Source organism: Sparus aurata, chromosome 6 (assembly GCF_900880675.1).
Source record: "Sparus aurata chromosome 6, fSpaAur1.1, whole genome shotgun sequence".
NCBI lineage: Eukaryota > Metazoa > Chordata > Actinopteri > Spariformes > Sparidae > Sparus > Sparus aurata.
In genome coordinates, this window is record NC_044192.1 from 15,738,430 (window position 1) to 15,752,045 (window position 13,616).

At 44.1% G+C, this 13,616-nt stretch overlaps 1 protein-coding gene across 1 annotated transcript in view; it reads left to right on the forward strand.

Annotated features, from left to right (window-relative positions):
- Positions 1–13,616, forward strand: part of iars1 (isoleucyl-tRNA synthetase 1) — a 57,802-nt gene continuing 44,186 nt past the window's right edge. The window contains exons 1-10 of the mRNA XM_030419528.1: positions 1–72; positions 809–932; positions 1,943–2,099; positions 2,211–2,330; positions 2,807–2,889; positions 3,300–3,417; positions 3,542–3,689; positions 7,292–7,379; positions 8,746–8,806; positions 9,032–9,127. Of these exons, the coding sequence (XP_030275388.1) occupies positions 814–932; positions 1,943–2,099; positions 2,211–2,330; positions 2,807–2,889; positions 3,300–3,417; positions 3,542–3,689; positions 7,292–7,379; positions 8,746–8,806; positions 9,032–9,127 (990 nt within the window). The 5' untranslated portion in view covers positions 1–72; positions 809–813. The remainder of the gene's footprint in view (positions 73–808; positions 933–1,942; positions 2,100–2,210; positions 2,331–2,806; positions 2,890–3,299; positions 3,418–3,541; positions 3,690–7,291; positions 7,380–8,745; positions 8,807–9,031; positions 9,128–13,616) is intronic.

Genomic DNA, 13,616 nt, shown 5'->3' on the forward strand with positions numbered 1-13,616 from the left:
GTCATTTCCGCCCACGCTGACTTCAACTTGCATCATTTCTTGTCTCTCTTGGCAGCCGGGGGCAGACAACATGTGAGTACATCCATTCAGTAATATCCACTCAGTAATCACATGTAAAGATTTGATCATATTCACACGTCTCTGTATAGCTGCTAGTGTGTGTGAGCTTTTAAACGTCGCCTTTGACAAACTTTGTAGTCCGTTTAGCAACAAGCTAACTAATTGAAACGTTGACCGGCTAGCTTAGTTCGCTAGCTAACAACAAGGAGGCGTCATTCTTGTCAAGTAACTGCTCTGGAAAAGTGAATTTTGGGATGTTAAATGTTAAATGGCGAGTTTGGACAACATGTGTGCGTTAAGAAGCTCGACGTGGAAATTGTACTTTAAGTGGACTTGACTTTAGCGCTTAAAATGTTTAAAGGGACTGCATGTTCTGTTGAGAAACTATCGACAAGTGACATGTTTTGACAGGTTGGCTATTAATATGATGCTAAAAGTGGTCTGTGGAGGCTGGGAGACATTCGTAGAGGAAAACAAATTTCAGTTCCTACTTCTCTTTACAAATATGATCAATATGATTTCATAACTTTATTAAATAAAGCACTGTGGGTCAATGGATGTGTACTGAAAGAGAGATGTGATTCATCAAAGCTCAATAGTTTTAGTGACAATAATGGACATTTTAATGGCCCTGTGTGGGTAAAAATAAAACGTACATAATATGATCTTCGTGACATGTACACTGCGTTTTGTTTGCTTGTCTTCCTGCTCCACAAGTCTGACTTTTTTTTATTGTGTTTGTTGGCAGACGCCATGGTTGAGCCGGTCTCTGAGTCCATCAACTTTCCCTCTGAGGAGGAGAAGATTCTGCAGCTGTGGAAAGAAAAGGACTGCTTCCAGGAATGCCTCAAACAGTCCAAGAACAGGCCCAAGTAAATGCAAATGTTTTGTAAAAGATATTCCTATGACACAGTATTGAAGCATGAGATGAGTTGGAAATTTTGTCAAATCATCCTTTCATGCAAGACAGCTTAAATCAATGTGTCTGTGTATTTGTTTTGTGATGAAAATGGAGAAATTGGAAATGTTATCGACCGCTTAGTCTGAAACTGTGAATAATTTTCAAAATGGTTAAGAACATCAGTAACAAAGTGATCTGATCTTTTAATGCTGGGGTTGGATTAATGATTGTCATTTCAGCTGTTGCACTGCCAAGTACTGAAGTTGCATTTCCTGGCTAACCAGTTTTTGTAGGAAGTCCATTATAAACCTGTCATAACCAGATCTTAGGTCTTAATGTGATATTATCAATGTTACCGCGTGTTAAGTCAGCAGTTAGCTCAGACATTTATCTATATTCTCTTTATTGTACTGTATGTCTCACTTAGGTTGCAATTGTAGAATTTGTACACCAATTACCTTTTAACAACAAAGTTGTTCTTTTTTTGGCCAACAAAAGATTAACAAATCAAAACTGGAGCAGTTAAAACTAACTCTGGTATCAAGCAGACCTTCATTAACACTGACTGAAAGATATTTATTAGGAGATTTGATAAACAACACTACCAAGTTGTCCTTTCTGAAATGACTATAGAATCAACCCAACACCAGTGAGAGTGACAGCAAAAAAAAAAGAAACAACCTAATCTTCATATGCCAAACACAAACAAACCGCTGGCCACATATTGGCACGTGGGTCAATGTGTAACCATTGTTACTGTTTTACCGCTTTCTTCTACACAGTCACTGTTTTTTGGTCAGATGCAGTGAAGACACCTTTTTTTCTGCATGCAGCAACCATTCATACACTCATTTAAGGTGTTTCCAGACTTCATAGTCATCTCGTCCTTTCTTATACCCACTTCTTTGTTTATTTTTTATGTCCGTGAGGAAATACTGTCCGGACCTTTTAAAAATATTTTGCTGCCCGTTTCCCAACCAGGTACACCTTCTATGATGGCCCTCCTTTTGCAACGGGTCTTCCACACTATGGGCACATTCTAGCCGGCACCATCAAGGACATTGTCACTCGCTTTGCTCACCAGAGCGGCTTCCACGTGGACCGGCGATTTGGCTGGGACTGTCACGGCCTGCCTGTGGTAAGAATGTGTGATCATGAAAACTGTTAAAATTTTACTGAAAGGTCTGTGTAGATTTACAGAGTAATTCCTGGGGTATTTATTGGGTCTCACACTCTGTTTTTTTTATAGGAATATGAGATTGATAAGACTTTGGGGATCAAAGGGCCTGATGATGTGGCCAAGATGGGCATCGCCGAATACAACAAGCAGTGCAGAGGCATTGTCATGAGATACGCCGGCGAGTGGGAGGTGAGCAAACCACAGGAAATATTTGGTAGAATAATATGTCCATGTGAGAGAACTCTAACCATACTTGTCGGACCAGTTTTGTTTCATGCTGTCTGATTTAGAACAACATAGTTAACCTGCTCTAAAACTATATATAGTTAGACAACTTCATTGATGATTAATACATGTACAGTTCTCCAAAAATGGTTCACAGTCCCTCTTTGTACCCTGTTTGAATATTTTCTGGTTTCTTTCATCCCCTACGACAGTGTAACTGAATATCTTTGGTCTATGGACAAAACAGAATATTTGAGAACAACATCGTGAACTTTCAAAAACACTAATCAACTTTTTGAATTTTTCATAATTTTCACAATTTCCATTTTATTGACCTAACAACTACATGAGAAATTGAGAAAAAAAAAATACTAGATTTAATGCCAATTAAAGCTCTAATATTATTTGGATTTACTGCAAGTCTCTTGTTTTATTCCTAGACTTCAGTGAGGCGAATGGGAAGGTGGATTGACTTCAAGAACGACTACAAGACTCTCTACCCATGGTTCATGGAGTCTGTCTGGTATGAATGTCATATTTATCATCTAACATACACAAGCTTTTGCTCAAAGATACATAAATGTTTACTTATTTATGAGGAATTCAGTTTAGGTGCTATTTGGTATATTTATAGAACTAAGTCATATTCATAAGTGATTTCTTCTCATTTAAAGTATCTACTCCTCTTCATGATGTCTTCAACTTTAAATTTAATATCATCTTGAGGGAAATTTGGTTTGCAGCCAGGCTCTTGGTTCATTTAGGAGCAGAGGAGACAGATGACTACTGACAGTCGACTTATAATGAAACACTAATATCATTATAAAAAATGCGATACAAAGAAAGACTTAATCTGTGTCTCGAGTCTTTCATCTTGTGTGCAGTGTGTCTCAGCTTCCTTCTTAAAGTTTTTGTTGTTTTTTATTTATTCAGGTGGGTGTTCAGTCAGCTTTATGACAAGGGTCTGGTTTACAGAGGTGTCAAAGTCATGCCTTTTTCAACTGCCTGCAACACCCCCCTGTCCAACTTTGAGTCCCACCAGAACTACAAGGTTTGCAAAAATCACAACCCTCTCTCGCCTCAGCTGGCCTACTGCAGCACTAGTAACAAAATATGTGGTTTAGATGTAAATATAAAAAATGACTTAATCTCTTGTTTCCTTTTTTTTCCTCCAGGATGTTCAGGACCCGTCTGTGATTGTCAACTTCCCATTGGTTGGGAATGAGGATGTGGCTTTGATCGCCTGGACAACCACACCCTGGACACTGCCAAGCAACCTGGCCCTCTGTGTGAACCCGGAGTTCTTGTATGTCAAAGTCAAAGGTAAGAGATACATCTTGACACAAGTGCTAATTCCATACACACAACACAATACAGATTACTATATGCAGCATATACAAGTCTTTGTAGTATATGATTTTTGGGCTGTGTTTAGAAGAAATCAACATACTTAACCGCTTTAAACTAACACAGCATTTTATAATATTCCCACTATTGGATGTCAATCGAGCTGTGACTGTGATTTTTTTTTTAAAAATCTACATACTTAAGACCTGCTCAGATTTGGTACGCTGTGTGGAATTGAGCTTAGGTTCTTGAAAATCAGGGTTTGGTCACCAATGTCCGGACGAACACCCACTGATGTGCTTGAGTGGGACTGCATGCTTCTCTGCAGAGCTTGTTGATCTAAAATGTTCTGTCCAAAAAGAAGCTGGTCGCAGTGTTTTCAGTGTCTGGACAGGATACTTTGATTTTATGGTCAAGGAACACCATTATTTTGTTGCTTTCATCTGTATCTTTTTTTCAAGTCATTGCAGGGAAAGGAAGCAATATCTACTTGCATATCCTGCCCACAAGCACATTTGTGTTGTGTATTACTTCACAAACCAGAATTGGTAGATTTGTCGAACAGTGTTGCTTAAATGCTATAGCCTAAGGCCAAAGATGTCCGACCGAAAATCTTGTTTCCCTCCTGGGTTCAGTGTTCTGGACCACAGTATTAGCTGATGGGTGTTTTTATTCAGAAAGAACAAACAAGAACAAATTAGCAGAGGAGGAGCGCTGTCTGGGCAATTTGCACCCAGAGGAGAGGATGTCTGAAGCATAACGTGTTAGTGGACTTTCTAGCCTTTGGCTATGTGTAAGCTGATGAAATAAGACAAGAGACTCTCTGTGACTGGAACTTTGTTTTTATCTTCAACTAACCAGACGCTTCACACTCTCAAGCAGAACTTGATGTAAAGGCATAGCTGATGTTCACGTAGGCTCGTTAAAAACATTATCTGTCCTGCAAGTGGATGTAGATTCACCCACGTTAAAATGGCCCTGTCGGAGGTTCTGTATTGAATTTGGTAATGCTTTCTATATACAGATTACACTGAGACTTTTTAAAGATCCATAATATATGCCTACATATGCTTCAAGGCTGTGATAGGTAAATCAGGTGCTTTTTTGGTGCAACAGGTAAAAGTATGTATCTGAAAAGGGCAAATTTCAGAATTTGATTTCTAAAAATTCACAACAGAAAGATCTGAGAAAATTCAAGATATCATATTCCCCTTTATATTAAAATGTTAATTGTGCTTCTCAGCAAGTATCCATGCTTCAGGACCACACTGTTGTCACTGTTTCCAATTTGTTAGGTACACCAAGCTAAAAGTAACGCAATCTGATGCAACAGCCCTGCAATCCTGCCCTTATTAGGGCAATAATCATTTTTTGTTGAAACTGTTATAGAGAGGTGTTGATTCTACTTCATGGTCATTTTGAAAGGTGTAGCTTGTGGTGCTGCTGAATTACGCTGTATTACACTGAAGGTGTTTCTATTTTTTTTTTCTTCCACTTTCATTGGAGAAGAGCCGCAGTGTTTGAGAGGCAAAACAAGACATTTGAAGATGTGAAGTCTGGCTGTGTTAATCATAATAGGATTTTCCACAAAGGTGTTTTTAGCTATTTTCTTCACATAACAATGAATCTATAAATTGAGAAAAATAACTGGGGGCTTAATAGAATACATAAATGAAGAAATCTTTAGTTGCAGTCATAGTTTTATTTGGCCACTAGTTTAAGCAAAGTGTGCTTAACAAACTTACAACTGAGTGTATCATACAGCGCAAATGATTAGCTGATTGACTGGAAAAAAAATATGGATGACAATTTCAGTAATCAATATTCTTTTGTTCTGTAATTGGTATAACACAAAAGATTTGCATGTTTTACCTCCGCATATATTAGCACCTGCTGTGTTCTCAGTTTTATATCATTGAAAACTGGATGTCTTTGAGTTTTCATTAGCTTTTCATATCAAGCAGTAAGAACTGTAAGTCACTCTGTTCTGAAAAACTGCAAATTCAGATTCACCGTGTAAACAGTTAATTAGAAACGTAATCCAGGAAGAAAGTACCCAACCCAGAAGCTATAATTTCTTTGCTTACTGCATGCATATTTATTAACTATATTATGTACACCCGGAATCTGACAGATATGTGGACATGTTTTTAAAACATTTCTGTTTTTAAAGCAGACATTTTGACTAGCCAAGGTAGGAACAGCAGAATGTTCATAACAATGGCTCTGATGTATTCAGAGTCTCAGTAAATCATGTGATGATTGGATACTCCTAAGCTTATGCAAATTGAATTATTGATTGTATTATTAACCCTTGTGCTTTTCCTAATGTGACATGTCAAAATGGCTTTTTAGAAAGGCCTGTGACTGTAACTTACAACAGTTTTATTCATTTGCATGCGCGTTAGGTACGTTTGTGTGTAGTTCAGACCTGAGAATGTAGATGAGCCTCAAATCAGGTCGCTTAAAAAAGTGTTGTCCTTGTTCAAATATATATAAAAAGATACTCCAGAGAGGTGGCGAGTGTTTTTCTGTCACCCTCCTGCTGTAGTTTTTTAGTTCCCTGTGAGAGAAACTGGTGGATTTTTAAAAGGATGACCTAGATTTATACCTGTTTGTCGTAGCACCTTTGAGCCTGCAGGGGGCACTGTTGAAGCACAGTCTGTCATGGTGACTGCACCGCCTGTGCTGTGCTGCATGGGAGACCGCCTTGGAATACCAATGAATTTCTTTCCTTTTTTTTTTTTTTGTATCAGTCTCTCCTCTTATCTCCCATTCTCTCACTTACTTCATCTTCATCCAAATTTTTGTTCCCCCTCGTTTTCTTATCGCTCCCTTTGCTTCCTCATCCACCTGTTTTTGTCCTTCGCTGTTCTTATTTTCCGACGATCCGTCTCATTTTTTTGTCCGCCTCTCTCCCTCGCTGCCTTTGTCACTGTTTGAGTTGAGGGCTGTCAGCAGCAGTAGCAGCAGGTCTGAGCTGTGCAGTCATTTGTCACACCACTGAGGGAGAAGAAACATCTTTTATTGATGCTGCCCCCTTCTCTCTCTCTCTCCCTCCCTCTGTTTTTTGTGTCTCACCGTTTCAGACCATTTGGTTTTTGCCCTCTTTACAACTGTTGTCCCGGCTGCTCTCATCCTCGTCTCTCTTATTTTTCCCTAAATTCCCCATTTGGCCAGTTTTCCGGAAGGGTTCACGTTCCCAAAATGTCAGGCAGTCATCCTACACGAGGCGGCGACTTTTCAATAAGTTGCTGCTTGAATGGTCGTAGCCACATGTTGGGGTCCTTACCTGACCTTGACTTTGTGGCTGACTGTATTACTATGACACAGGACAAGTAATCCACTGAGTGTGAAATTCTGGGCCGATACCAATGTTTAAACACATTGTTTCATCATCATTTAAGTTGTTTTAAAGCCTGCTTCCATATAACAGCAGTACATGATTTTATATAGATATAGGGATCCTTAGGTTAATGACCAGTCTAGATTTGTTCCATAAACAAAAGACTGACAGCAAAGTGTTAAAACCCTTAGTCAACAATACACTCACAGGTGTTTCTCTGTCCATCTGTCAGATAACGCCACAGAGAAGACCTACATCATGATGGAGGCCAGGCTGGGAGCTCTGTTTAAGTCTGAGAGCGAGTACACTATCCTGGACAAGTAAGTACACAAGACTCCAAAAAACACATTGAGCGTGCAACACAGTAAAGGCACAGGGACTGACAAACACTTTTTGTGTTAGGTGTTTATTTTTATGTTGTTACATTCATATGCTAATATGTTTAAAACCCACTTTTGAATGATCCAATCACATTTTATTTGAATCATTCTTATAAGAAAACCCTGACCACTAAGGATGCATGACATGGATTGTCTTTCAGCCAATACCAATGACCTATGAATACCTGCTTCTCCTGCCTGTAAGCCGATAATTTTGCACCTTTTAATTGCAAAAAGAAATTCATAACCACTGATTTATGTTTCCCCCCGAGGGTAAGCAAGGCTGTAGATGTAGTGTACAAAGATGGATGATTTGATAATCCATAGGTTTAAAAAGGTTTCATGTGTTAAAACTGGTAGTCTTCCCCTAATCTTGAAACCTTTGCAGAACATGTATTGCAAATGGCAATTGCATAATCTTCCTTTTAAAACATATAAAACACGTCCACAATGGGTTTGTAGTGCGTAGATGCTGCGCTTGTTAAGTCATTGAATAATAATAATATATATATTATTTAACTACATTAATTAGCTATTAGTTTAACAGATACCGCTACATAACCGAAAATATACACTCAATATCTATCGGGTCAGCAGTCTTTTGCTGAGCTGCAGGGAAATTAATTTCTTCAAAATGACATGAACGTATTCGACAACACAGTTCAGTCCTATTTCATTACTGTCGGATCTTATGAGCAACCATACACAGAGTACACAAAACTGGTTTTCAGCTCTCTATATATGCTAATTGTCATAGAAGTTAATATGGCAGACCCTCGTAATAGTGTTGTAAGTGTTAATGTATTTACTTCAAGTTACTGTTTTCGTACTGGGTGCTTACTCCCTCATGAGCAGGGGGGAAAAAGTATGTAAGGTGATGAAAGGATACAGAATGTACTGAAAATGGTTAGGAATATCTCAGGCAGGATTTATACCCACCCACCCAGGATACTGTACAAATGAACTGGCAATAAAGAAGGGCGTGTTGAAAAATGTCTTAAGTAGCAGGTGTCTCTTTTACAAGGACAATGTCCCCATACACAGGGACAGAAATGTCTTTATTGGACAACATATCATGACAGACTGCTAACAGAAACTACAGTCTTTCATTACATTATGATTTGTCACACTTGATAATTAGCAGATGTTGGCTTGCTAAAATACAAAAGACATCTTTTTGGTCAGTGTTTTCTGTATTTGAAGTCTTGCCTTTATGTTGTAAGAAGTTGTGGCGCAGATTTTTCCATAAAGGGAACGTGAATTACAGATATTGAAACGAGGACTTTGTGTTTTATGTGTTTTTTAGATTTCCTGGCAAGACGCTGAAAGGGAAGAAATACAAGCCTCTTTTCCAGTACTTTGCCAAGGTTTGTAGACTCTGTGTTCTTGTTGATGTGGCTGTTTGGCTGTTTTATGTATTGTTTGTCGCAAAACTCGCCTTAATTACCTGTCTAACCAACTATTGGCATCTCAGCTTATGTACTCTAAATCTTTCTCCTAATGTCTCTCCTACTGTCGGTGGCTCTATTTCTTCGGCTTCCTCACTGCTCGCCCACCCCCATCTAATTATCCCCATTCTCATTTCACTTCAGTGTGGGGAGCAAGGAGCGTTCCAGGTGGTGACTGATAACTACGTCAAGGAGGAAGAGGGTACAGGAGTGGTCCACCAGGCGCCTTACTTTGGAGCTGTAAGTGAGATGTTTTTTTTTTTTTTTTTTTATTTTCTTTGCCCGTGTTGTATCCAAAACTTGTTACCTGTTTGTTTTTCCATTGTGTTGGTAACTACTCATCAGTTCTCACATTTGACAAGCTAAGACTAGGATATGAATGAAAGTTGCATTTTAACTTGATGAATCACTCAGTAATAGTCAATAATCAGTTAATCAACTAATTGTTTCAGCACCACTTCTGTAGTTTACCAAGGGCACACGTTTATAATATTACAATAGGAAACTTGAGGTGTTTTCAAGTACTGATGAAGGAAAAACAGAGACCAAGAGAGTTTAAAATATGAATCTAGCCTTGAATTGTAAAATTGTTTATGTGTAGTGTGCTGTTGTGGTGTTGTTTGGCCTGTGTGCAGCCCTGACCCTGCTCCCCTCTATCGAGCTAAGCTCACTGTGCCCTCCTCCTCTTGATTATACTGTACTTCACTTCCTTGGGTGATTTGGAAAAGAGGTACACCTTAGTAAACCTAAAAATGTTTTCATTAAGATCCTTGCATTACGGCCTATCTTGCAATGTCACAGAAAGTGAGAAAAAAATTCCTGGATCAGTCTCGTTATCCAGATCCCCACCAAAAATTAATGGGGTCTTTTCATCCAAGTTTCCTAGAATAACTTGTAGTAGTTTTCTGTGTAATCCTGCTGACAAACCAACCATCAAACATGGAAATTGAGACAGGTGAAAACACAACCTCGTTGGCAGAGATAACATTGCTTCTAGTAGACTAGGCTTGATTGTCCAGTGCTGCAAATGCTCGAATGGATCAAACTCATGAAGTAAAACAAGATATCTCCTGTTGAGTTTTAGTCTGGATGGTTTCCCTGCCACCATTTGGTAAAAACCTACATCCGCAATTGCCTTGACGAATACGTTATGTTGTACTTCTGAGTTTGCAGAAGGGTTTGTTTCCATCACTTGTGTTTTCTCCGGTTGGATTGCTTTGAGTGCCTTAAGCAAGTGTAGCTCCTGTATGTGTGTATGCGTGGGCTTTACACAGGCAGGCATTGGTTTATATCTCATTTTACAATTACGAGGATGTGGTGTTGAACCTCCCCCGTAAACAAGATTTTTATTAATCATGAATACATTTATTGGTTCAAATCTTGAGCTGAAGAAGTTAACCACATTTTATCAAGACTAATCGGGGCCTCGAACCGGCACCTTATCGTGGTGGAGGGGTTTGAGCACCCGAATGATCCTAGGAGCTATGTTGTCCGGGGCTTAATGCCCCTGGTAGGGTCTCCCAAGGCAAACAGGTCCTAGGTGACGGGTCAGACTAACATCGGTTCACTCGCCCCTGATGAATATAACAAGACCAAGGACGTGCACGTCGCCCGGATCGGCGTCACCGGGGCCCCACCCTGGAGCCAGGCCTGGGGTTGGGGCTCGCAGGCGAGTGCCTGGTGGCCGGGTCTCTGCCCACGGGACCCGGCCGGGCGCAGCCCGAACGAGCAACGTGGGCCCGCCCTCCCGTGGGCTCACCACTCGCGGGAGGGTTCAGAAGGGTCCGGTGCAGAGGGATATGGGTGGCGGTCGTGGGCGGGGGCCCCGGCGGCCCAATCCCCGGATGGTGACTCTAGCCATGGGGACATGGAATGTCACCTCACTGGGGGGGAAAGAGCCTGAGCTGGTGCGGGAGGTTGAGCGGTACCGGCTAGAAATAGTCGGGCTCACCTCCACGCACAGCCTGGGCTCTGGAACCCAACTCCTTGAGAGAGGCTGGACTCTCTTCTACTCTGGAGTTGCCCGCGGCGAGAGGCGGCGAGCTGGTGTGGGCTTGCTTATAGCCCCCCCAGCTCAGCCGCCATGTGTTGGAGTTCTCCCCGGTGAACGAGAGGGTCGTTTCCCTGCGCCTTCGGGTCGGGGATAGGACTCTCACCGTTGTCTCAGCTTATGGGCCGAACAGCGGTGCAGAGTACCCGGCCTTCTTGGAGTCCCTGGGAGGGGTACTGGAGAGTGCTCCAACCGGGGACTCCGTCGTTCTCCTGGGGGACTTCAACGCCCACGTGGGCGATGACAGTGTTACCTGGAGGGGTGTGATTGGGAGGAACGGCCTCCCCGATCTGAACCCGAGTGGTGTTTTGTTACTGGACTTCTGTGCTAGTCACAGTTTGTCCATAACAAACACCATGTTCAAGCATAAGGGTGTCCATATGTGCACGTGGCACCAGGACAAATGATAAATGATCGACTTTGTAGTCGTGTCATCTGACCTCCGGCCGTATGTCTTGGACACTCGGGTGAAGAGAGGGGCTGAGCTGTCAACTGATCACCACCTGGTGGTGAGTTGGATCCGCTGGCGGGGGAGGAAGCTGGACAGACCTGGCAGGCCCAAACGTATCGTGAGGGTCTGCTGGGAACGTCTGGCAGAACCCTCTGCCAGGGAGATCTTTAACTCCCACCTCCGGGAGAGCTTTGACCAGATCCCGAGGGAGGCTGGGGACATTGAGTCCGAATGGACCATGTTCTCCACCTCCATTGTTGACGCGGCTGTCCGGAGCTGTGGCCGTAAGGTCTCTGGTGCCTGTCGCGGCGGCAATCCCCGAACCCGGTGGTGGACCCCGGAAGTAAGGGTTGCTGTCAAGCTGAAGAAGGAGTCCTACCGGGCCTGGCTGGCCCGGGGGACTCCTGAGGCAGCTGACGGGTACCGGCAGGCCAAGCGTGCGGCAGCACGGGCAGTCTCGGAAGCAAAAACTCGGGTCTGGGAAGAGTTCGGGGAGGCCATGGAGGAGGACCACCGGTCGGCCTCGAAGAAATTCTGGCAAACCATCCGGCGCCTCAGGAGGGGGAAGCAGTCCTCCACCAACACTGTTTACAGTGTAGGTGGGGAGCTGTTGACCTCGACTGGGGACATCGTCGGGCGGTGGAAGGAATACTTCGAGGATCTCCTCAATCCCACTGACACGCCTTCCATAGAGGAAGCAGAGGCTGGGGACTCAGAGGTTGACCCATCCATCACCCAAGCCGAAGTCACTGAGGTAGTCCGTAAGCTCCTCAGTGGCAAAGCACCGGGGGTGGATGAGATCCGCCCTGAGTACCTCAAGTCTCTGGATGTTGTGGGGCTGTCTTGGCTGACACGTCTCTGCAGCATCGCGTGGCAGTTGGGGACAGTGCCTCTGGACTGGCAGACCGGGGTGGTGGTCCCCCTATTTAAAAAGGGGGACCGGAGGGTGTGTTCCAACTATCGGGGGATCACACTCCTCAGCCTCCCCGGGAAAGTCTATTCCAGGGTACTGGAGAGGAGAATTCGGCCGATAGTCGAACCTCGGATCCAGGAGGAACAATGCGGTTTTCGTCCTGGCCGTGGAACACTGGACCAGCTCTATACCCTCCGCAGGGTGCTCGAGGGTTCATGGGAGTTTGCCCAACCAGTCCACATGTGTTTTGTGGACTTGGAGAAGGCATTCGACCGTGTCCCTCGTGGCATACTGTGGGGGGTGCTCCGGGAGTACGGGGTCGGGGGCCCTCTGTTAAGGGCCGTACGGTCCCTGTACTGCCGGAGCAGGAGCTTGGTTCGCATTGCCGGCAGTAAGTCAGACCTGTTCCCAGTACATGTTGGACTCCGGCAGGGCTGCCCTTTGTCACCGGTTCTGTTCATTACTTTTATGGACAGAATTTCTAGGCGCAGCCACGGGCCGTAGGGGATCTGGTTCGGGAGCCAATGGATCTCATCTCTGCTTTTCGCGGATGATGTGGTCTTGTTGGCTGCTTCGAGCCGGGACCTCCAGCATGTCCTGGGGCGGTTTGCAGCCGAGTGCGAAGCGGCTGGGATGAGAATCAGCACCTCCAAATCCGAGGCCATGGTTCTCGACCGGAAAAAGGTGGCCTGCTCCCTCCAGGTGGGAGGAGAGTTCCTGCCTCAAGTGGAGGAGTTTAAGTATCTTGGGGTCTTGTTCACGAGTGAGGGAAGGATGGAGCGTGAGATTGACAGACGGATCGGTGCAGCGGCCGCAGTAATGCGGTCTTTGTATCGGTCCGTCGTGGTGAAGAGAGAGCTGAGCCGAAAGGCGAAGCTCTCGATTTACCAGTCAGTCTACGTTCCGACCCTCACCTATGGCCATGAACTTTGGGTCATGACCGAAAGAATAAGATCCCGGATACAAGCGGCCGAAATGAGTTTCCTCCGCAGGGTGGCAGGGCGCTCCCTTAGAGATAGGGTGAAGAGCTCTGTCACCCGGGAGGAGCTCAGAGTAGAGCCGCTGCTCCTCCACATCGAGAGGAGCCAGCTGAGGTGGCTCGGGCATCTGTTTCGGATGCCCCCGGGACGCCTCCCTCGGGAGGTGTTCCTGGCATGTCCCTCCGGGAGGAGACCCCGAGGAAGACCCAGGACACGCTGGTGTGACTATGTCGCCCAGCTGGCCTGGGAACGCCTTGGGGTCCTCCCGGAAGAGCTGGAGGCAGTATCCGGGGAGAGGGAAGTCTGGGTGTCCCTGCTCAGGCAGCTGCCCCCGC